The sequence below is a fragment of the Barbus barbus genome (assembly GCF_936440315.1).
Source record: "Barbus barbus genome assembly, chromosome: 42".
NCBI classification, from domain to species: Eukaryota; Metazoa; Chordata; class Actinopteri; order Cypriniformes; family Cyprinidae; genus Barbus; species Barbus barbus.
Window position 1 is genome coordinate 8,228,273 of NC_136720.1, and position 25,470 is coordinate 8,253,742.

A 25,470-nucleotide genomic window follows, 5' to 3' on the forward strand; every position below is an offset into this window, starting at 1 on the left:
AACTCTCTGACCCACTTCACATACAGACATGTCACAGGCTGTGAATGCAGGGTTGAAGGTTAAGTTTACCTGACGTACAAATGTATGAAATGAATGTTAGTTTTTCTTGTTTAAATAATAATCACTATTTTTATCTTGTTCTGCCATATATCTACCACAATTGTGTGCAATATATTTCAATTATTACTTTAATTTGAACTATTTTATATTTTCTGACCATGTCACATATGACTAATGCCATATTTCTGCTCTGAATTGTGATTTAATGACCAAATCAAACTTGTAACCTGATATCAGATGTCAAGGCCTCAGAGGCTTTTGTAATCCAATTTATGGATTCATAATTCATAATAATCATGAATTCATTAATAAATTCATTTGACACTTGCATTTTTAAATTTTAAACGGTTTTTCCTTTTGCATTAGCTTTTTCCAGGATAATAATAATAGATAGATAGATAGATAGATAGATAGACAGATAGATAGATAGATAGATAGATAGATAGATAGATAGATAGATAGATAGATAGATAGATAGATAGATAGATAGATAGATAGATAGATAGATAGATAGATTGATTGATTGATTGATTGATTGATTGATTGATTGATTGATTGATTCCCTCTGGGGGGGAAATCTACTTCCGAAATCAAACCTGGAATTTCTAGAACTGCAGTATTCTGACCAAAACAATTGTGTATTCTAGTATCAATAAACTACACACTGTTTCCAGCGACAGCACTCACTTTTCACTGCAGCATTCCGTCTCTGTTTGTCCAAAGCATATGAGACAGCATTGGTCTGCTCTGTCCTCTGTACCTCTGAGAAACCCCCAGCCCCCACGCTGTAGAGAAGTGACCTGTTGACATGATCAGCAGATGGACATGATTGTTTGGTTACTGATTAGATGGCATAACACTCAATGATAAAGCCTTACCTGTAAGCAAAGTGCTAGAGTCCTTCATCCATTCTGAGGGACACAGGCAACAGCACAGGTATGTATGATCTCCGTCGCTCATACTGTCTAACTGTTTTTCTTGTTTTTTATAAAAAGATCCTGTTTTCATGTGTTGCAGAGATGATTTATCTGTATTAATATGCATTGTATTCTGTTACACTATGCACATGATCAGGGCTTTTTGTCACATCTGTGAATATTTTTAGTTGTATTTTCGGTAAAAGCTTGTCACACTATAAGGGTTTACAGTGGCTAGTATTGTTAACAATTCTTGTTAATAATGATCCCATTTCTTTTCTTTTAAAATTCACTTTTATTATATTGTTGATCGTTGCCTGACTGCATATATGTACAATTTTATTGTTCAAAACCTTTTTTTTTGTAACAAATTGCAGCAACTATCCCTTTTAGTCTCTTTTAGCCCAAATAAACACTTATTTCTTTTGCCAATCATTGCCAAAACAATTCATTGGGTTTTTCTTTATCTTTTCTCTTTACTTTCTTTCGTTTCATTGTCTTCGGCATCAAACCAACACCATCAAAGATTGCATTGCTGTCCATGATTCTTGAAAACTTTGATTTTTTTTTTTCAAATACCCTTCCTCTTGCAGGAAATGTGGTGCAATTTCTGAATCCACTCTCAGCTCCACCCTCAGGGGTCTTTCCCCTCAGATGATGTTTTCTTAGTCCTGTGAACAATGGACCCTGGGACAAATGCTGTTTGCACGACAATAATGTGATGCTGTTCATAATGATCCTGGTGTTAACACGCTCTGTACTGTTCTGTCATCTGTCATTCATATTGTTTCCAGGGCATCATGAGTGTGGAAAAGAAGACGGCACGAGAGCCTTGCTGCTCCAAATTAAAGGTAATTTTGATTGATCTTCTTCTGCTTTTCAGTTTCTTGTTTACATTTGCCCATTATGATCAAAGACATGAACGTGATAACAGCTCATTTAATCCCATCACTATACAATTACTTTCTTTTGACTTTCTCTGTATAGTTTCAGCTCATCTTCTAAAATGTGTAAATTTTATTGCATGTTAAATATTGAACCACTGGCATTTGTTTTAAATAGAATAAGCACATGATCTGAGTAAAACATTGAAAAAAATCATAAAACTAATATAAACCTATTGCATATATATTGACATTTGGACCATTTTTGGTTGTCAAACATTAGTGGATCATGTTCACAGATAATGCCATTAACTGCCTGAGCTTATTCTGGACACCTGTTTGAACTTGATGGGAACTGTCTTCATACCTCCACCATAAATCACTTCAGCATCATTCATTTAAAACTTGATTTGAGTAAACACTTTTTTTGTGGCCACTCTATGTATTGTATTCAGTGTACAAAAAAAAAAAAAAAAAAAAAAAAAAAATGTAAACTTTCAGATACATCCACATTACACACATGTATTTCATCATTGACTCTCCTTCAATGTTTGACCTTCTTCAATTCCATATTTGATCTTCTTTCTTCTGTGGAGAACAACAGAAGATATTTAGAAGAATATTCCCACACAATGAAAATCAGTGGGGTTCAAACAAAAGTAAAACAAAGTTAATCAACTGCACAAATATATATTCTACAAGGAAATTTTACCGACCTTATCGCTTAAATAACATGAGTCTCTAGAAGGTCAAAGTCAGAGTTTTATTGGCAGTTGATGATTATTGTACTTCCTTTTGTGTAAACCAAATGGCAATGGCATGGCTTCTGACCCAAACTTCAACGTTAATAATTAACTTGTGTAAAATGAACATGCAATGGAAATCTGATGGTAGTACAAATACTGAGAAAATGTTTTTTCTACCTCATCAAAAGGTGGGTCAAACATGTGTAATGTGTCAATGTTAAGTCCATCTGTCTTATGTAGTGTTGAATAACTGAATTCAATGATATTATCACTTCTATTATGATAAGAACAATGCTAACAAACAGGTAAAAATCAGCCTAGAAAGACCAACCTACACCAACTCAGTCCATCTTAAAATATCTAAGAAGTCTAGTTTAGACTTGTTTAAGATGAATAGGATTTAGCAAGCAAGAGTACCCAACACACTAATGGAAATTCATATCTATTTCATGTTTTGGCAAATTGGTACATTAGTACATTAGTATGTATGTAAATCTCATTAGTAAAAAAAAAAAATAGGGACCACTCTGAATGGGTTTAGTTACATGAAATGCTAACCAACTATGTGTGTGTGTGTGTGTGTGCGTGTGCATGTTTTCTTCAGATGTTTTTGGCTGCCATGTCTTTTGTGTACTTTGCCAAAGCATTTCAGGGCAGCTACATGAAGAGCTCTATCACACAGATTGAGAGACGTTTTGACATTCCCAGCTCACTGATTGGATTCATTGATGGAAGTTTTGAAATTGGTGAGGAAAAAAAAATAAATAAATATATATATATATATATATATATATGTATAAAAAACACACACAAAAAAACCTTCTTACACCCACACACTGTCATTGCAAGTAGTATTTAGCATTTTGGTGAACTGGTGGCAAATGTGTATTATCTGACTTGTAAGTCTTCTTATGCCCAATAGATTTGGGGGGGGGGGGGGGGGGGGGTGCACCTTCATACACCATAATTTAACAAATCATACTTTTCCATCTCAATCACATTTTCATATAAAATTTTCAAAATCACAATGTAATTCATATGAAATAATCGCCTGGGATTTCAATAGGATACCATTTTTTTGTTCATTTCAGGTAATCTGTTTGTAATAGCTTTTGTGAGTTACTTTGGTGCTAAGCTTCACAGACCACGACTCATAGCAGCTGGATGTTTAATCATGGCCATGGGATCCTTCATAACTGCAGCACCACATTTCTTCCAAGGACCGTACGTTTACCTGGTCAACTACTCTTTAAACCCCTTTAGTTACTGTATTTGTGTCAACAATGATATGTTAGATTCAAATTATAAGACAAATAATTTGTGCCAAATATATGTTTGTTTTCCACAGGTACAAATATGAAACAACAGTGTCACATTTCTCTGCCTCTAATGGTACAGAGAGTATTCTACCATGCTTAACCAATGGGAGTCTTGCACAAGATGAAATTCCCACAGTGGAAATTCAAACAGGTAAATTGTTTAACCCTAAACCTGACCCTGAGACAGACCTAAGATAAGATATTAAACCAAAGGGATTCTGCAACCTTGTCTTTTTTTTTTTTTTTTTTGCATAATAATAAACTGATGGCCTTCACAGAATTAGATCAACAGCCTCTCCAATTAAGTTTCTTCTTCCCCAGAAATCCTATGTAAAATCTAATAACATAAATATGAGATAATTGGTGAATTTTGAAATGTTTGGGTCATGTTTCACATCATATATTCTTTTTAATTTTGCACAGTCAAATTTTCCTATTTACTCTTCTCATTTTTGGGTGAAATATAACCCAGGCATATACATTTTATTGCAAGATTTACTATAATACTGCCATGCACATTCATAAGAAATAACAATCATTCAGAGAAAACATAATTTGAGGAAGTTGAGTTGTGGAATCATTTGTCATGTTTGGCTTGTAATATGATTGTGCTACCCACAATTCCCTGCAACATTGATCTCTCTCTAGTTTGCTTATCTAGCTTCTCATTTCTGAACTTTGAACTTTTGGCAGCTTAATATATTGGCTTTGATTGCTTTTTAAGTAATTGATACACTTGAAATCTACAAAAGTAGACTTTTGAAGTACACTCTTTTAACCCTCTACGGTATGCAATATGATATCATAGAGGAAATTTTTTTTTGATGTTTTTTGGACACTATAACAATATCAATAAACTATAACAATATCATTGGACACTATAACAATATCAATAAACATTTTCATTCATTTTTTATTTATTTATTTTTTTAAAGTTTGTTGCCTCAAGGCAACATTGTACCACAACGGACAAATTTAAATGTTTGACATTTTCATGCATAAATATAAATATATTTATTGTTTACATCATTTTCTTTAACCAAATACTTGTACAGTTAGTTTTATAGTTCCTCTTCAGGAACTCGAGCTGCTTCCAGAGACGCTTTGGGGAACGCCTTGCCTTCAGCGTGACCGGTTCTGAATACAAATTAAATCTGTCCAATGGATGGGCGGGACGTCACGGGCGTGACGTAATGACCAGCTGGTATAAAAGCACGTGCGGTGAAACCGGCGTCAGCTTCTAAAATGAAGCTAGCGCTCTGTGTCTCCGTGAGTCCTATTTAGTGTTGTCTGTCTGTTATAATGGCTAAGCGTGGGAGCGAAGTGCAATACATGCTGTGTGTTCCTCCCTGCAAACGTTTTATGTGTGTGGGGGATACACACAGCTTGTGTGTACTTTGCTTGGGAGCAAGACAAGCGGAGGCGGCTCTCGAGGGGGCTGATTGCCCGCACTGCGGGGGCCTTCCTCTGCGTGTGCTTCGCTCCCGAAAGGCCCTCTTCTCCGGGGAGGGTTCTTTCATTGGCGTTCCCTGCGGCGCTGGCCCCGCTTCCGCTGAGGCGGCGCTCGTGGGGTTCGCAGCGGGATCTGATGGAGGGATCGGAGACAAGCGAGTCTCTATCTCCATCCTGACCTGTCGGATCCCATGACTGCTCCCCGAGATCAGAAGCCCGCCTTGCGGATACTTCCCCTCGGGCAGCGGCCTCGGCGTTTCTCGTGTCTTCCTCCAAGGAGGTTGACATGGAAAACGTCAAGCATGTTCCACCCCCTCTTTCACCCCAATATGAGGAGCTTGTGGAGGTGATTACTCGTGCTGCAGCCAAGTTGAGTCTCGACTGGTCGGCCGAGTGTTGTGTTGAACCGCAGAGAGGCAAGTTAGACGAGCGTTTTCTGCAGTTTCAGACTTCACCTGCACATCGGAGCCTGCCTTTTTTCCCCGACATCCACACTGAGGTGTCGAGGCCGTGGGGAAAATCTTTTTCGGCCCGCCTCTTCGTCCCCTCATCTGATTACTACGGTAATGTGATGGGGACGAGTGAGCGCAGTTACAGAGCGATGCCGCGTGTGGAACAGACGCTTGCGAGCTATCTGTCTCCTGACGCTGCGTCGTCTCTGAAGGCTCCAACCCTTTCCACCGAGCCGCTGCGCACATCGTCAGTGCTGGTGGGCAAGGGGTACGCGGCAGCGGGTCAGGCTGACTCATGGCGGTGTTGCAGGCATACCAGGCTGACCTGCTCAAGGAGTTAGATGTGGGCGAGGGATTTTGTGCAGAGGACATTCCTGAACTCCGCAAAACTGCTGATTTGTCTCTCCGCGCCACCAAGGAGACCGCCCGTGCCATTGGGCAATCTATGGCAGCCCTGGTGGCGGCGGAGAGGCATCTCTCGTTGACCCTGTAGGATATCAAGGACCGCAACAGGGTCTTCCTTCTGCACACCCTGCTGTTGCCTTCCGGCCTTTTTCGGTGACGCTGTTGACTCCGTTATCGGCAGGCTCCGGGAGGCCGGCGGTGGCGTTCCAGCGGTTTCTCCCTCGCCGCTCTCTAGCTCACGGGGCTGCTGGGCGAGAGCAGCCCCTGCCGCATGCTGGCTCCTCAGTCTCTTCCGCCCGGAACCGTAGTGGAGCTGAGATGCTCGCCACCCCTTCGGGGGTCTCTGGAGCAGCTAGTTCTGCCATTCCCTGCCGGTGTGCCATTCCAGGGCACCAAACTAGCCACTCTGATTACACCAGAGGCCAGTCTCGAGAGACTGGTTCCCTTAATAGACTATTTCGTTGCGTGGAAACTACTGCCAAATTTGTCTCAGTGGGTCCTGCGCACTGTAGAGAGAGGCTACAGAATCCAGTTCGGTTCTCGTCCGCCTCAATTCAACGGGGTGAATTCCATGTTAGTGGGCTCCGAGCAGGCTCTGGTAATGGAACAAGAGGTAGATACTCTCTTAAGGAAGGAGGCCATTGACGTGGTTTCTCACAAAGAGAGTCCGGGTTCTACAGCCGGTACCTCATAGTTCCCAAGAAGAATGGAGGATTGAGTCCCATTTTAGATCTGCAGCAATTGAACCGCTCAGTCAGCAGACTGAAGTTCAAGATGCTCAGGTAAGTATCTCAGATCAAGTCCGAGGACTTGTTTGTCACGTTAGATCTAAAAGACGCATTGCTAGGTCTGATGGCAGCAGCCTCCAACGTGATACCTATTGGCCTGCTGTACATGAGACCCCTTCAGTGGTGGCTCAAGACCAAGGGGTTCTCCCCGAGGGGAAATCCGCTTCGCATGATCAAGGTCACGCGGCAATGCCTACGTGCCTTAGACATGTGGAGACAACCTTGGCTCTTGTCCCAGGGCCCGGTGCTGGGAGCTCCGTGTCACCACGTACGCTAGCGACGGACGCATCCCTCACCGGTTGGGGAGTGGTCATGAGTACCCTGCCCACGGTTTGTGGAGGGGTCATCATCTCGCTTGGCACTTCAACAGGCTCGAGATGCTGGCCGTGTTTCAGGCTCTGAAATACTTTCTCCCAGACCTAAGAGGTTGCCATGTGTTAGTTCGCACCGACAACACATAGGTGGTCTCTTATATGAACCACCAAGGAGGTCTGCGGTCGCACCCCCGTACAGGCTGGCGCACCAGATCCTTGTTTGGGCTCAGGGAACTCCTCTCATTAGAGCAGTTTACATCCCTGGGCATCTCAATGTGGGAGCAGACACCCTGTCGAGACAGGGGCTCTTGCCCGGGGAATGGATGCTTCACACCGAGGTGTTGAAGCAGATCTGGAGAGTGTTTGGCCAGGCTCAGGTGGAACTCTTCGCTACTCAGGAGACAGTGCAATGTCCCCTCTGCAACTCTCTACTTCATCCAGCTCTGTTGGGGCTGAATGCCATGGTACAGACGTGGCCGAGGCTTCGTCTGTACACCTTTCCTCCGATTGCTCTGCTCCCCGGAGTTCTGGAGAGAGTGCGCCGGGACGGAGTCCGGCTGCTACTAGTAGCCCCGTTCTGACCGGGCAGAGTATGGTTCTCGGACCTGATTTCCTTCCTCTACGGCTCTCCATGGGAGATTCCACTCAGGAAGGATCTCCTCTCACAGCCAGGAGGCACCCTTGTGCACCCCCGCCCGGAGTTGTGGAGGTTGTGGGTGTGGCCCCTGAGGGGGCACAGCTCTTAGCTTCCGGTCTCTCAACCGAGGTTGTTGAGACCATCCTTCAATCCACAGCTCCCTCAATGAGGAGACTCTACGCCCTGAAGTGGAGACTCTTCACTTCATGGTGCGGAGATCGCTAGCTCGACCCAGTTAACTGCCCGGTTGGTACAGTGCTGGACTTCCTGCAGGCTCGACTCTCTGCAGGGTTAACCCATTCCACCTTGAAGGTTTATGAGGCGGCGATTTCGGCCTACCACGCCTCTCTTGGTGGACAGTCAGCGGGCAGACACCCCCTAGTTATACGTTTCCTCCGTGGTGCACTGAGGCTAAGGCCTCCTCCGGTCACGCCACAGCCTGTCGCACTGCAGGCCTTTAGTCCTCCTCCCTTTCGGGAGCCTGACCAGCAAAAGCTTAACTGTATGTGTCCTGTGCGAGCACTGGACGCATACATCCACAGAGCTGCCATGTGGAGAAGGGCGGACCAATTGCTGATTTGCTATGGTCCCCCTAAGAGAGGTCTTCCTGCTTCAAAGCAGACCCTCAGTCGGTGGACTGTTGATGCTATTCACATTGCCTACGAGTCCTCTGACCTCCCCTCGCTGATGGGATTCAAGGCTCATTCCACTGGGAGTGTGGCGGCTTCCAAGGCCTTCTGCAACGCTGCGGGATGGTCTATGCCCCTGACTTTTGTCAGGTTCTATGGCCTGGACATGCGAGCCACTCCAGGCTCCGTACGGATACACACAGGGCAGGGATTGGGAAGTCTGGTGCCGTGGGTATCTCATTCCCCAAAGCGTCTCTGGACGCAGCTCGAGTACCTGAAGAGGAACGTCTTAGGTTACGTATGTAACCCCAGTTCCTCGAAGGAACGAGACGCTGCATCGCGAGGCCACACTTCCGGCATCCCTGCCAGCGCTTGCTTCATTTTAGAAGCTGACGCCGGTTTCACCGCACGTGCTTTTATACCAGCTGGTCATTACGTCACCTCGCCCATGACGTCCCGCCCATCCATTGGACAGATTTCATTTGTATTCAGAGCCGGTCACGCGTCTCGTTCCTTCGAGGAACTGGGGTTACATACATAACCTAAGACGTTTTTAATGTATTGCATGTCTCATATTTAATACAATTAAATTTCATATACAGCTGTTGCTCTCAGGCAACATTGTACCATCGTGGATCACAAGTATAACCAAACCATCATATCAGTTATCATATCAAAACATTACAATCAGGTGCAATAATGCACCTTATCCTTACAAGCATGCACATAGACACACAAGCACATGCATGGAAAATCTCCTTCCTCACTAATGACACCTCACTGCTTGTGAAAGCTGAGAAAACAATTCCTCTCAACAGAACAATCATAATATGTGCAGATATAGTATCTGAATGACTATTTAAAGTTTTTAAATGCAGATTTTTAATTTGTTACCTTGAAACAACCCTGATTGTAATGTTTTGATATGATAACGGATATGATGGTTTGGTTATGAGAGCAACAGCTGGATATGAAATTTCATTTTATTAAATATGAGATATGCAATAATTTAAAAACTAGATAAAACTAACTGTTCAAGTATTTGGTTAAAGAAAATTATGTAAACGATAAATAGGGGAAGTCATGGCCTAATGGTTAGAGAGTCGGACTCGTAATCCAAAGGTTGCGGGTTTGAGTCTCGGGCCGGCAGGTATTGTAGGTGGGGGGAGCGAATGTCCAGCGCTCTCTCCACCCTCAATACCATGACTGAGGTGCCCTTGAGTAAGACACCGAATCCCCAACTGGGCGCCGCAGCATAAATGGCTGCCCACTGCTCCGGGTGTGTGTTCACGGTGTGTGTGTGTTCAATGCTGTGAGTGTGTGCATGTTGGATGGGTTAAATGCAGAATGCAATTCACTTCAAATATATTTATTTTTTATGCATGGAAATGTAAAATGTTTAAATTTGTCCATTGTGGTACAATATTGCCTTGAGGCAACAAACTTTAAAAAACAAAACAAAACAAAAAATAATGAAAATGTGTCCAATTTTAAGCAGGAAAAACATCACAAATATTTTTTTTCTCATTGATATCATATTGATATTGTATTGATACATGATATTGTAGTGTGTTACACAGTTGTGAGTGCAGTTGTTAATTTGTGGTGCTTTTGTTTTTGTAGAATGTGAGAAAGCAGCCAGTTCCTCCTTGTGGCTCTGTGTGTTTCTCGGGAACATGCTTCGTGGGGTAGGAGAGACACCCGTCATGCCTCTTGGGTTGTCTTATCTGGATGATTTTTCAAAGGAGGAAAACACTGCTCTTTACATGGGTATGATTGATCATCAGTTTTTACTCATTAGTACCAATTCTGGCATACATTCAAGCCTTATTAACATACTTCTGGTTAACCTTCAACCCCATTAGATGTCAAAATGCACCAGTTTCTTTTTCAATTTTATTGTAATTGTTTATTTTTCTTATTGATCATTATTATATGCAGATAATATTATATTTAAAAAATAAATAAATAAACAGCCACTTGTATATACTTAAAGAGATTGCACTTTCATAACTTTCTTAACACATTGAAGTACACTTTTTTTTAAATACTTTAAGTATGCTTTAAAGTACACTCTTTTAACATACTAAAGCATGTGTAAAGAGCTTGATTATAATTTTAACAGTACGTGTTCTTCAATATTAAATTCAAAGTTGATATTTTTTTGGAATGTTACAAAAGTGTCATTAAATTTATTTACATTTGTTCATCATGTTAATACACAGTAAAAAAAGAAAAGAAAAAGTTGAGCCAACTTAAAATTTTAAGGAAACCAGCTTCAGCAGATTTTTGAGTTTTCTCAGCTTGTTGTCTTAAGTTTACGCAACAAAAAGTTGAGAATCTCCTACAAAAATAAGTGGAGAGAACTCAAAAATCTGCAAAAACATGGTTGCCTTAATTTTAAGTTGGCTCAACTTTTTTTTTTTTTTTTTTTCTTTTTTTTTACAGTGTAAGAATTGAGAATTTGGATTTTGTGTAGGGGAGGGGGGCTTAATTGTCATGAATATAATGTCATGCAAAAAAAAAAAAAAAGTAAGAAATATTATGCAAAATTTAATTTTTTTTTTTTTTTTTTAATATGATTTGGGCATGTTCTTGACCTCACCCTCCTACTCTTTCTCTTATTAAGATGATGTCAGTGTGAATCAGCATTTTTGTATTGATTGGTTTGTTGTTGTTGTTTTCTCAGCTGTCATTCAGACTGTGGGAATAATGGGGCCCATGTTTGGATTCATGTTAGGATCTTTCTGTGCCAAGCTCTACGTGGACATAGGAGCAGTAGACTTAGGTATTCACATGTTTAACCAGTGTAGATTGCAAACCTATTTTTGTTGAAATGATAACTGCTCTTTGCTCTACACTGATCTTAAATATGATTATCCCTAGGCTCATGGTTAGAAAAATACAAAATGATGATATTTTGTACATTTCTAGAATAGATTCCCAGCAACCTTTCTTAACATCTTTGATATATACAAAGTAGCCTTTGTACCTTCAGTTTTACCATGTTATAGTTGCTTGTTGCATGTGAATTATGTGAAAAGGATGTTTGTCTTTTAGTCTAATCGATTGGTTCAGTTCGCTTTAACTAGTTTTTTTTTCTTTTGCAAAAGCACTCTGTTTGCCAAAGATCATAACTCTGCAGTAACACATCATTACCCAAAGTTAGTGTAGATAACATATTGATGCTTGGTCAGGACCCTTTGGCGTCTTTTTTTTTACACTTTTTGACGCACAGGTTACCCCTTTAGCGTCATATTTCGACGTGCAGGGCCCTCCATTGCTTTAAATAAGAAACCCTTGGCGTCAATATGCCAACGCGGAAGGTACTGGGAATTGTATTGTCATGCTTAAATTATATATTGGGTAATAATATTGCCATTATTGCATATATGTTGGGGTGTGATTTTTATATTACACTATTTACACATTTATGAGCACGTAACCCAACCCCATGCCACTAAACTTACCATTTGTCAATAAAACACAATATATAACAGGCAGATACAACTACCATCATAATTTATTCAAAAAGTGTTAATTTTCCAAGTCTTCCGTAGCAAAACAATTGATTTGTGAGATGTATAGACATGATCGCCATCTCCGTCCGCAGTAAAGCTCATCCTGTGTGCTGCAGTCTCTGTGCGCAAATTCCAAAAATGCCGCCAGAAGAAGCCCTACGTCAGTCTTGGTTGTGAATTTCTATTGGCTCTTGTTTGTATCGTGACCGACTGCATCATGCTACGGGACGGGAGTATGCTTTTGAATGAGATATGAGCTCGTTAACGGAGCACATAAAGACATTGTATGGCTTCAGAAGACTTGGAATGCAACACGACTTGTTTGTAATACTTTTATACTGCTTGTTTATGATCAATAAAATTGCAATAAATACCTGTGACTGCACTTATATTTGCCTGTTACATGTTTTATATTTTTCAGAAGTGGGTAGGTTTAGGGTGGGGGTGGGGTTAGGTTCTCTAATGAAAGTATAAATTTAAATTAAATTTATATTTTTTACAAATGCATGCAAAGCATTAAATTACGACAAACAACTGAAAACAATGGAGGACCCTGCAAGTCGAAAAATGAAGCTAAAGGGGTACCTTGAGCATCAAAAAAAGCGACGCCAAGTGGTCCTGACCAAGTGAGACCAAGGCAGTTTTAACGTGTTTGGTATAAGGGGTCTTCGGTCATACTGTTTGTTAGGATTTCAAATTATAAATTCTTTTGGCTGATTAATGAACAAAATGTGCATGTCTGTTTATTTATTTATTTATTTTAGATACCATCGCCATCAACCACAAAGACACACGTTGGGTTGGTGCCTGGTGGCTGGGCTTTTTGTTAACTGGTGGAGTGATGCTACTGGCCGGAATTCCCTTTTGGTTCCTTCCCAAGTCTCTTCCTAAGCAGGGTGAGACTGAAACTGAGAAAAAATCAAATGAAGGCGAGCAGGACATTTTCATTCCCGACAACAACAAACACTGTAATGCTCCCGACAAACCAGCTCCAGTTTCCATGGCAGCTCTGGCTAAAGGTGTGCATTTTGTTAAATATTACATTTTCCATTCATAGCATTTGGTCGAGATATTGAGCATACACGACTGTTGAACTTATGTGAAATCTTCCTCTTGATATTTTCTAGATTTTCTGCCATCACTGAAAAAACTCTTCAGCAACACGATTTACCTACTCCTTTTATGCACTGCATTTGTGCAAGTCAATGGTTTTATAGGAATGATCACATTTAAGCCAAAGTTTATGGAGCAAATTTATGGCCAGTCAGCATCGAAGGCCATATTTTTGATAGGTAGGTTTACATTTATTGCATTTATTTTTGTCTGTTTAATATAAATTTCCAGTTTGTTTAAAGACACATAGTGATGCCATGCTACAAAATAAATGTCAGTTGTGTCCCTCTTATTCATATATATTATTTTCACACAAAAATAGCTGATATCAGAAAAGCCTGTCGCAGCCCTGAGTTTGTAAATATCCATTACTGCTCTATATTAGCAAATATACCCTTTTTACATATAATAAAATGCATTTATATCCCTATTACAGAAATTAAATATTGTATAAATTAGCTTAATAACATTATCATATTTTAAACAACTTAGTGTCCGTTTTTCTCTTTTTTTAAAAAATATTTTAGCTAATGTGTTCTTAAAATGTCAACACTGTTACGATGATTTTATATAGGGATGGAAAAGAGACATTGTCAACACACTGAGGTATGGGGATTCCCTTGGCAGCCCCAATCACCTCTGAGTCGTAAAAGAAAATGCCAATGAACACTGGCGAGTGGAATTTGAATGACCAGACACTCGCCCATACAAATAGGTGTATAAGGTGATGACTTGCATCCAGGTTTGTGCTGAGGACTAGAGACTGTACCCTGGCCATTCAGCGGTGTAGTTCAGGTTTGTGGCAGAAGGGACATATCTTCTCTGCTCTCTCCTATAGGTAATGAGGGTTACATGCGTAAAAAAAATATTTCCTTTCAGTCAGTCACATCTGACATTACCTCGACATACTGAGGTACAGTATAGCGTCCCTATGAAAAGCACCATGAAGTGAGCCCTCACTCCTAGGGGGCAAGGCTCACCTTGTGTCTGTTACGCCAAGGCGATGGCATCCACTAGCCAGTAGGTCAACCACTGTTTGGAGACAGACTTTCCCTTCTGCTGACCCCCAAAGCTGACAAAAATCTGCCCAGAGCTTCTAAAGTTCTATGTGTGGTCCATGTAAATGCACAAAGTGTGAACAGGACACAGCAATGCAAGGGTTGGATCTGCCTCCTCCAAAGTTAGCACTTGCCAAGTTCCCGGAAAGGAGTAGTAGAAATTCCAGGCTGGGGTCTCAAGATAACGTGAGGTGATCATGGACAGAAATGCTGTCCTCAGAGACAGGATTTTAAGCTCAACCGACTTTAGCAGCTCAAAGGGAGCTCTCTGCAGTCCAGAAAGGAGATCCCCAAAAGAGATCCCAAGAGAGGACAAGGCACAGCCTAGGAGGATTAACCTTTGTGCACCTCTCAAGACCAAAACTCAGGGAACAGATTCCGCTTCTGGGCATAAGCCTGCCAAGTAGAGGGGGCTCTGGCCTAAGTGATAGTGGCTATCACAGCCTGTGACAGTCTACCTAAGTCTTCCATGTCCCTTCCAGGAGTTCAGCACTGACTGGGCGTGCTTGTTCAGAAGACATGCCATCATATTGACAGAGTCCAACTCCATACTGTGAAAAGAGATGCTCTGCATTGTGGAGAGTTTGCTCTTCTTCCAGTTGACCCAAGGATCACAACACATCTCAAGAGTGAGCTAGAATGAGCCAGTTGTCAATATAGTGAGAATATGAATGCCCACTTCCCTTAATAGGGCAAGGGCACCCTCAGCTACTTTGGTGAAGATGCAGAAAGAAAGAGACACCGTGAAGGGGAGCAATCGCAGACTCCTTACGAGCTCCACCTAAAGGACAATCGACGCAACCAACAGCAAGGGGGGAAACTGGGTCCCAACTCGGGAGGCAATGCGCCCCAGAGTAGAGGGTGTGTGTATGGGGTAGCACTGTCCTGGCTTCCAGGCTTCCTGGATTCCATGAGAAACGGGCTAGAGACACGAAAAGAAGTAGTGCTTCCTTGAGGTGCGAGCTCTTGTCCTATTGCAAATGGGAAGGATGAGACTGGGAGTGAGGAAGCATCACATCGCTGACTGCCAGACTGCATTGAGTACAACAAAGTCGACAAAAGGCCTCCTCTGAGGGAAGGAGTGTTGCCGTCACCATCTCCTGGGAAAGAGCAATCTCCTCCATCTCTGGATTGTCCCATCAGGACTGCTTCACCATCTGCCTGGCTTTGTGTGAGAGGACACTGCGGGGTTGGGTGTAGGCTTCTATTCAAGCCTAATGTTCTCAGCTGCCTGGGAAAGCATGGCTTTCAACTCGGGGTCAGACTCTGATTTTGCAACCACCCCAGAAGGGGGAAGCTCAGCCATCATCCTCTGAGGACTGTGGCCTATTCTTCCTTTGGAAATCTAAAAACATTGTCTCAGTACGCTTACGGCCCAGAGCTGAAAAACAGCGATCTTGACCATCAGAGAAGGTCAGGAAACAACCACATCCAGAAACACACAGATGAAGCAACATCTTTAAAATGATGCACTGTCCGTCTTCCTCTCTTAGGGAAACTGCTCTTTTGTGCCAAAGCGCCCAGGGGTATCTCAGCACTTAAAGGGATAGTTCACCCAAAAATGATCATTAGGCCAAGATTTACTCGCCCTCAGGGCATCCTAGGCATGTCTAACATTCCTCTTTCAGACGAACACATTCTGAGTTATATTCGACATCAGTCTCTCCCTGGATCTTGGTTTCACCTTTCATTACGCCTACATCATACGGTTGACCGCCTTGTGAACACTCCTGCTTGAGCGACCAGAAGCTGGACTTTACAGTTTGTAAAGTTTTAAGAATCAATATTTTTCTTAAACTAACGCATCATTTAGCTTCAGAAGGCCTTCCTTAACACTCCGGAGCCGTGTGGAGTAGTTTTATGATGGATGGATACTTTTTTTTTCTGATTCAGAAACAGAGGCACCATTCACTGCAATTATACAGATTGGAACAGACAAGACAATGTAGAATATAACTCAGAATGTGTTCGTCTGAAAGAGGAATGTCAGACATGCCTAGGATGCCCTGATGGTGAGTAAATCTTGGAGTAATTTTAAATTTTGGGATAACTATCCTTTTAACTATGTTCTGTCAACCCTGATACTGTTCAGAAGACTCAATCATGTTCGATACAATTTATGACTTTATGATATGCTCATGGAATGTTTCGAGTCTTTTTTAAAGTATATTTTAAAAATAAAATGAAACATAAATTAAAATAAATATCTAATTGAGAACCTCAAGAACTGCCTCCCACCCACACTGCACCCACACCAATTTGCCTACCGTAGCAATAGGAGCACTGAGGATGCAGTATGCACAGTACTGCACTCGGTACTCACACACCTGGATAACAACAACACATATGTACGGATGTTGTTTGTTGATTTCAGCTCAGTATTCAACACCATCATTCCCTCCAAGTTTACCACTAAACTTGGAGACTTGGGTGTTAACACCTCCCTCTGCAGCTGGATTATGGACTTTCCGACCAACAGACCTCAGCATGTTAGGTCAGGCCACAGCTGCTACACCACCATCACACTCAACACCGGCGTACCACAGGGCTGTGTGCTGAGCCCATTTCTCTACTCCCTCTACACCCATGACTGCAGGCCTGTGCATGGATCCAACTCCATCATCAAGTTTGCTGATGACACCACAGTGATTGGCCTCATCAGAGTCAACGATGAGACTACCTACAGGGAGGAGGTACAGCACCTGGCTGCATGGTGCGCTGACAATTGCCTGCTCCTCAACACCAGTAAGACAAAAGAGCTTATTGTGGACTTCAGGAAGACGAAAAGTGGCACGCATGACCCCATCCACATTAACGGGATGGTTCTTGAACGTGTCTCCAGCTTCAAGTTCCTGGGAACCCACATCTCGGAGGACCTGACCTGGACCACCTACACATCCAGCCTACTCAAGAAGGCTCACCAACGCCTCTTCTTCCTTAGGACACCGAAGAAGAACCAATTGTCTCCAGCCATCCTGGTGAACTTCTACCGGTGTGTGATTAAAAGCATCCTGACCATCTGTATCACAGTCTGGTATGGGAACTGTTCAGTTGCTGACCGCAATTCTTAAGGACTCCTCTCACCCTGACCATAGACTATTTAACTTACTGCCCTCTGGAAGGCGCTTCAGGGGCCTCCGAACAAAGACCAGCAGACTCAGGAACAGCTTTTTCCCTACAGCTGTCTCCCTACTAAACCCGATGATACCCCCTCAAACTCCACTACAAACTCTCCACCCCTCCCCATCACTAAATCTGTAAAAAAAAATCCATCTATACACTGAGTACTATGTACTGGAAATTTTTATTTGTTATGCACTTTCAATGTTCATTGCACTAGTGTTTATTTTGTATAGCTTATTCATATCCATTTGTAATTATGTTAAAAGTTTTTGCTCATAGTGTACATTTACTGCATAATCCATCTGTATAGTATGTTCATATCACCCATCTGTATATCATACTGATAGTATTTAAAATTAGTAAATTATGTCCACAGTACTGCCTTATATGTATATTTCTGTACATATGTAACATATTGTAGGCACTGTATATCCTGTACCTCTGCTTATTGCACTTCTGGTTAAGTGCTAACTGCATTTTGTTGTCCTGTACCTTACATGTGCAATGACAATAAAGTTGAATCTAATCTAACCTAACCTAATCTAATTAAATATATATATATATATATATATATATATATATATATATATATATATATATATATATATATAAACAATTGTAAAGGTAATCATCTTTTGTCTTTCCAGGTACTATGAATCTACCAGCTGTGGCTTTGGGAATTGTCACCGGTGGGTTTATAATGAAGAAGTTCAAACTGAATGTTCTCGGAGCAACCAAGATCTGCATTGGAACATCTATTCTGGCTTTCTCCACGATGCTTATTCAGTATTTCCTTCAGTGTGACAACACACAAGTGACTGGGCTGACAGTATCATATCAAGGGTAAACACTTGTCAAGGGGTAAACACAATAAAAAAAATAAAATAAAAAAAAAAAAAAAAATATATATATATATATATATATATATATATATATATATATATATAGGTGCATCTCAAAAAAATTGAATATCATGAAAAAGTTCATTTTCATTTACATTACATGTAAAGTAAAACATTTCAAAAGGTTTTTTTTTTTTCCTTCAATTTTGACGATTAGTGCTTACAACTCATGAAAGTCAAAAATCCACTCCCTCAAAATATTAAAATATTTCCTGAGTTCAATCAAAAACAGAACATTTGCAAAACAGAAAAGTTAAAGTTCTTTAAAGTATGTTAATTTATGCACTCAATACTTGGTCGAGGCTCCTTTAGCACAAATTCCAGCATCATTGAGGTGTGGCATGGAAGCGATCAGCCTGTGGCACTGCTGAGGTACTATTGAGCATTCAGCTCGTCTGTATTGTTGAATTGACTGTTTCTCATCTTTCTCTTGAAAATATCCCATAGATTCCATATGGGGTTCAGGTCAGGCATGTTGGCTGGCCAAACAAGCACAGTAATATCATGGTCAGCAAAAAACTTGGAAGTGGTTTTGGCACTATGGGCAGGTGCTAAAGTCCTGCAGGAAAAGGAAATCAGCATCTCCATAAAACTTGTCAGCAGATGGAAGCATAAAGTGCAGCAAAATTTCCTGATAGACGGGTGCATTGACTTTGGACTTGATAAAATACAATGGACCAACACCAGCAGATGTCACAGCACCCCAAATCATCACAGAATTTGGAAACTTCACACTGGACTTCAAGCAGCTTGGATTCTGCGCCTCTCCAGTCTTCCTCCAGACTCCAGACCTTGATTTCAAAATGAAATGCAAAATTTGCTTTTATCTGAAAAAAGGACTTTGGACCACTGAGCAACAGTCCAGTTCTTTTTCTCCTTAGCCCAGGTAAAATGCTTCTGACGTTGTTTCTGTTTCAGAAGTTGCTTGGTAGCCCTTTTCCTGAAGACGTCTGAGCATGGTGGCTCTTGATGCGCTGACTCCAGCTTCAGTCCACTCCTTGTGAAGCTCTCCCAAGTGTTTGAATCGGCTGTGCTTGACAGTATTCTCAAGCTTGTGGTCATTCCTGTTGCTTGTGCACCTACCTAATTTCTTCCTTCCAGTCAACTTTGCATTTGATATGCTTTGATACAGCACTCTGTGAAAGGCCACCCCTTTTAGTAATGACCTTTTGTGACTTACCCTCTTTGTGGAGGGTGTCAATTATCATCTTCTGGACCATTTCCAAATCAGCAATCTTCCCCATTATTGTGATTTTAAAGAACAAGAGATACCTGGAATTTATACTGTAGGGATGGTCATTTAATGAAGCTCAAATATAAATATACTAATATTTTGAGATACTGGATTTTTTATTTTCATGAGCTGTAAGCTCTAAAAATAAAATGTTTGTCAGAGGCCACATTCATTTTTAACACCAGTAAGTGTAATTAAACGGAGTTTTTAGTGGTTTAATTATTCAATGTATTTCTAATAGGGTTCCACAGGTGTCCTATCAGCAGAATACACTCATTTCTCAATGTAACATGGGTTGCTCCTGCTCTCTCAAACATTGGGATCCTATATGTGCCAGCAATGGCTTGACCTATGTCTCCCCCTGCCTCGCTGGCTGCCAAAGCTCCACTGGTGACGGCAAGGATATGGTAAGCTATTCTTTCCAGACATCTACATGCCTTTTTTTTATTTTGTTATTGTGATATACAACATCCATCTGAATTAACCGAGACACATTTGAGTAGACAAAACGTAAGAAACCACTGTGAAACTGCAGTCATGTAATGTATGTTTGCTTGTAAAACAGATTTTAGCCATCAAGATTTGTTTGGATGATAGACCAAGGGCTTAGACATGGTTGTATTTTGATTTTATTAGTGAATGGCATTTGCTCCATCCACAGAAAAGTCAGCTCAGTGGCAGAGAAAATAATAATATTTAGATATTTTTTCTTCAAAAGAACATGTTCTAAAAACTTTTAATGTTTTCAAATTTTATTTTATTATTTTAGGGAGAACCACACAATATATGTAATTACAATTTATGTATACGGTGGCCGAGAGAGCTCAACCTGCTGCAACTTCAGAAAACACATGCAAATAGAAAAAGCACCAGCAAATTAAGAAAACATCTTCATCAATTTGACAGCAGGTGCTGCAAATGCTTACAACACTACCAAATAAAGAAACGCACTGCAAATGCGCATAACACAGCCAAATAAAGAAACGCACTGCACATGCTCATAACACAACCAAATAAAGAATTTTATTTGCAGCACGTTTCTTTGTTTGGTTGTGTTGTGAGTATGTGCAGTGCGTTTCTTTATTTGGTTGTGTTGTGAGCATTTGCAGCATGTGTGTTGTCAAATTGACAAAGTTGTTTTCTTAATTTGCAGGCGAATTTTTTCTATTTGCAGTATGTTGCTTTGTTTGGTTGTGTTGTGAGCATTTGCAGCACGTGCGTTGTAAAATCGATGAAGTTGTAATTTGCAGGTGTTTTTGTTTTTTTATTTGCAGCCCATTGCGCTCTCTCGGCCACCGTATATATATATAGAATGCTAAAACTAGTATTACTAGAATGCTCCTAGAATATAACTTATATTCTATTCTATTTGCTATCATTTATATTGGTTATAGACATATATATGTAGACTCTATATTGTGAAATCCTAAAAAATTTGAGACCAGCAGATTTTAATTTTTTCCCCACAAACAAAAAAAAACACTGTCAGAAAAACATGTTGTCAGAATAACAATTTGAGTAAAAATTGTACTGAAAAATATATTTGATTTTCAATGTTTTGCCATTTACTATGTCCCCTTTTGACAGCAGCTCTCTAGCTGCCATGGACCAGTTTATGTAAACCAGATGATCCATGTAATGCCAGCATAATTTGAGTGTTCCAAAGAGCATGTTGTGTGTTTCAATGAAATCTGACCTTTTGTACCAAAAACAAATGGTTTGCTTACATATGATTACTGACTTAGAATCAGTGTTAAATATTTGTTTAACCTAAATTTCTTAATTGAAATGTCCAAAAGTCCTAAACATTTGTTTATTGCTAGGTTTTTTTTAAGTCCCAGATTTCATCTGTATTATAAGCTCAGGCATTTAGACCCTACTGCATTTGCTGTTATTGTGGTATTTGACAAAATCTGCCCCTTTCCAAGGTATTCCACAACTGCACCTGTATTGGAGATTCGCCTCTCCCATATGCAAACATGTCAGCAGTGCTGGGCCAGTGCCCTCGCAAGAGTGATTGTGATTACATGTTTAAGTTCTACATGGCGGTGACAGTCCTTGGTGCCTTTCTCTCAGCTTGTGGGGCCACACCAGGTTACATTATTGTGCTCAGGTAATGAATCTCCCCAAAAGTGCAACAAAAGACACCTTTGAGAGACTTAATTGTCTTTAAGGAAAACTATGTGATTATGCTGGTCATTATTTGTGCCTATTCATCCTCATGACACAATAATATGTTTCTTTATTGGTATGCAGTGGTATATTCTGACTGAAGTTAAGTACTAATATACTTCCACGCTGTTAGGGTCAGGGACACCAAACAAAATTCAATTTTCTCTTATGGAATCTTTGTTTTGAAACTGAATACGAAGAAGCCAGTTTCATTTTGGGTTTAAAAATTAATATATGTCCTCATGACTGCTCTTTTCTTAGATCCATAAATCCAGAACTAAAGTCTTTTGCTCTTGGTATTTATACTTTGATTGTTCGGACTCTGGGTAAGAAGATCTTTTATTCTCAACACAAGATTATTAAACATCAGGAACAAAAAAAATAAGCTATATTTAGCTGATCTGAGAACCTTTTCTAGGTGGCATTCCCCCTCCAATTTATTTCGGAGCCTTTATTGACAGGACCTGTCTGAAATGGGGCATAAAACAATGCGGAGGGAGAGGAGCATGTCGCATGTATGATTCTGGTGCCTTCAGGTTAGTAAACTTACACTGGCACTTGCAGAGTGTTTTTCATTCACACTTCTCCAAAATACTGTACATACAAAAAAGTTTCATTGGCTAGATGGTCCTATATGTCTGAGTAATGTCTGTATGAAGGCCTGTTCACACCAAGATCGATAAGTATATAGATAATATAGAAAATATAGTTCTTAAAATCGTGCTAAATATTAAAGAATAGCATAGTCCACACAACAACTAACAACAAAGCGATATCGTTGGAATCACTTTCAAAACAATTATTTTTTTTCAGCTGATGAACATATATTTTCAATAATAAAAACATTGACAGCCAATCATAATCAATCTAAGCTTGAGAATTTAAAGTGGCGCTTTAAAGTAGAAGTAAATGAGTGTGCGCTTAGAATAAACGAACGATATCGTCCGCTGGTGTGGATGTTAATAGTTATCTTTAACGAGCCTTAATAGCGCCATAGTAGTTATGTATTGTAACAATGGAAAAATGATGTGTTCCTAAATTTAATTTGATGAAAATCTATTAAAATCAATAATCCTTGATCTTTCTGAAAACATTCACATTCATGGTAACTTGCCATATATGTGAACCGTTTGCAGCTATTAAATGCAAAACAATTAGTGAATAGCTTTATCTTATTTCCTAGTGTTTGAAGAAAAATATAGAACAGGCCCACACGGAAATAACCTATATAAACATATATGTTTTAATATAGGTTTTGATATATGTTTTTAATATATGTGACATATATAAAATTGGCCGTTTTCCTATAATATATGTACATATATGTACATATATGCACATATATGTACACATATATACGTACATATATGTACACATATATGCATACATGTACCTATATAGGTACATATATGCATGTATATATATGTGTGCATATATGCACCTATATGTTTACCTATATATTAGTAAAATTATTAAAATCCATAGCTGCTAGACAACATAAATAAAAGCCCAAAATGTCGAAATTTACATTTACATGTACATATAGGGCTTATATGTGGATATAAAGAAGCAATACAGGAGACCTATATGGCCTTTATATGCACACATATGCACCTCAATTTTGCCTATATGTGGCATATATACGCATATATGCAGCATATATGTTATCATATATGTGCATATATACTGCATATAGGTTTCATATATGCGCATATATCCTCATATAGGTTCTTTCCATGTGGGGGTACATGATGGCAAAGGTTATCTGAAGTCTTTCTCTGATTACTTGTATGTTGCCACATGCAATTTCGTCATAACTTTTTAAGGGGCAAAACACCAAAACTGTTTCATACCTTAGTGTTTTTGTTGTTGCAAAACTGTTTTGTTAATGAATGACCAAAATAATCCTTAGAATCATTTGAGGGTCTTTTGTTCAAGTCCACTAGCGCCACCATCAGGTCAAAATTGAACTTTCTGCAACTCTATAACATTTGGTGATACGAACACTGGTGGTTGTTAAAGAGAGACTCCCTCATGATTGTAAAGCTCTTTGCTGTACAGCAATACACAAAGCACTACGGCCTATATATATATATATATATATATATATATATATATAAGCCTCATTTAAAACCCTTTGTTCTAGAAAAGATTTCATTACCGACATGCTGACAGTGTGTAGTAATGAAGTCTACAAAACGTCATACAAAGCTTTCACATATATAGAGATTCTTTCTTTCTTTTTTGCCCTGCAGAAACTCTTTCTTGGGTCTTATTTATGGCCTGTATTCCTTATCCTACATATTGTGGGGAGTCGTGTACATTAGACTGTCTCATCATGAAAAGAAGCTTGCACTAAAGAACCAATTAAAAGCTCCAGAACAGGATGGCAATGGTGTTTCTGCTGGCAATGGGGATGTATCTTCAGCTATCATAAAATGCAGTGAAAACCCAGACCAGGAGACCACTATCTGAAGTTATACTTCCAAAGTCAAATCTGTGTATTGCACCAAAAAGTGTTAAAGGAGATTTCCATATCCATGTAAAATGTAAAGGTTTTGCCCATGAAATTGTGTTAATTTGTACATTTATTGATTAGATGCTGTTATTTTCAGGATCTAATACAAATATTTGTATTTGTTATTATTTACACATTTAAAGAACAACATTTAAGTAGTATCAGAACTAGAGAGTAATATATTATATTCAAATAAAACATGCCTAGGTATGGATTATGTGGTTCATCAGACCAGAACATTGTTACATAGAATTATCTGTTATCATGTCAGGACATTGTAAGCTCACTGTTTCATAGGAGTTTCTTGTCTTGTCATGATGATATACTGTACATTGAGGTCACATATATCGTCACACTTTGTCATTTTTTATATGTATATATATTTTGTTTTGTAAAACCTGGTGAATTTCTGGATGGAACTGTATGCAACTGAAAGTGATGGACAGTGTGTAACGTACATGGAACATTGGAGTGTTTGCCAAAATTACTTATGAACTGTGATTGTGTACTTTATAATATTTAAAAACACTTATGAAGTAAACATGAAGTAAAATATTAGTAAAAACTTTCTTTTAAATAGGAATATCAGCCAATTTGCATGAACGCACCATTACTTTTTACAAAAATTGAAGCATTAATTTTGCTCAATTTTGTTGAAATAATAATAAAAAAAATATTTTACATGTTGAGTAATAGAACTTGTCTGTGTTGTCTTTCTACATTATTGTTATATCTCTTTTCTTTTTTTTTTTAAATAGTAGTCTTTCTATCGAGTGATATTTTCTACACATGGTTTAACAGAGATAACAGTCTTTATTGTTCATATTTCAGTATCTTTTGTTTACAAAGCACAATATTGACTACACATAATATGGAGTTAGGCAATTTTGACCTGATCTTCTACCTCGTAACATTCAACCCAGAACATTCAGAATGTAACAGGACTAGCATTAAAAATATTTAAAAAAATATATAGTTTATTAACTGTCACAGGAGTCCCCACTGTGATGGAGTTGACAGCTTTTGAGTTTACTATATAAAACTGAAACATTAACAATTAAGGAATAGTTGAATAATTTAAAAATGGCCAATTGTTCTCTAAATAGTTCAGAAATTAAATAAAATAAAATACTAGAAAGGCAATAAAAAGTGTTCAGGAATGCGTCCATTGTTAAATCTTAATCCTCAGTCGTATGAGAGCAAAGCTACTTGGGTGTATGGGCCGT

At 39.6% G+C, this 25,470-nt stretch overlaps 1 protein-coding gene across 1 annotated transcript; it reads left to right on the forward strand.

Moving 5' to 3' along the window:
* Nucleotides 1-866: 866 nt before the first annotated feature.
* LOC306861686 (solute carrier organic anion transporter family member 1C1-like) lies at nucleotides 867-24,933 on the forward strand. Its single transcript, XM_079404090.1, has 15 exons — nucleotides 867-996; nucleotides 1,772-1,828; nucleotides 3,212-3,353; nucleotides 3,699-3,831; nucleotides 3,956-4,077; nucleotides 10,227-10,373; nucleotides 11,293-11,391; nucleotides 12,889-13,143; nucleotides 13,252-13,416; nucleotides 18,066-18,261; nucleotides 19,796-19,961; nucleotides 21,483-21,667; nucleotides 21,988-22,052; nucleotides 22,145-22,262; nucleotides 23,982-24,933. The coding sequence occupies exons 2-15, from the start codon at nucleotides 1,778-1,780 to the stop codon at nucleotides 24,199-24,201; spliced, it is 2,064 nt and encodes a 687-aa protein (XP_079260216.1). The 5' UTR covers nucleotides 867-996; nucleotides 1,772-1,777; the 3' UTR covers nucleotides 24,202-24,933.
* The last annotated feature ends 537 nt before the right edge of the window (nucleotides 24,934-25,470 follow it).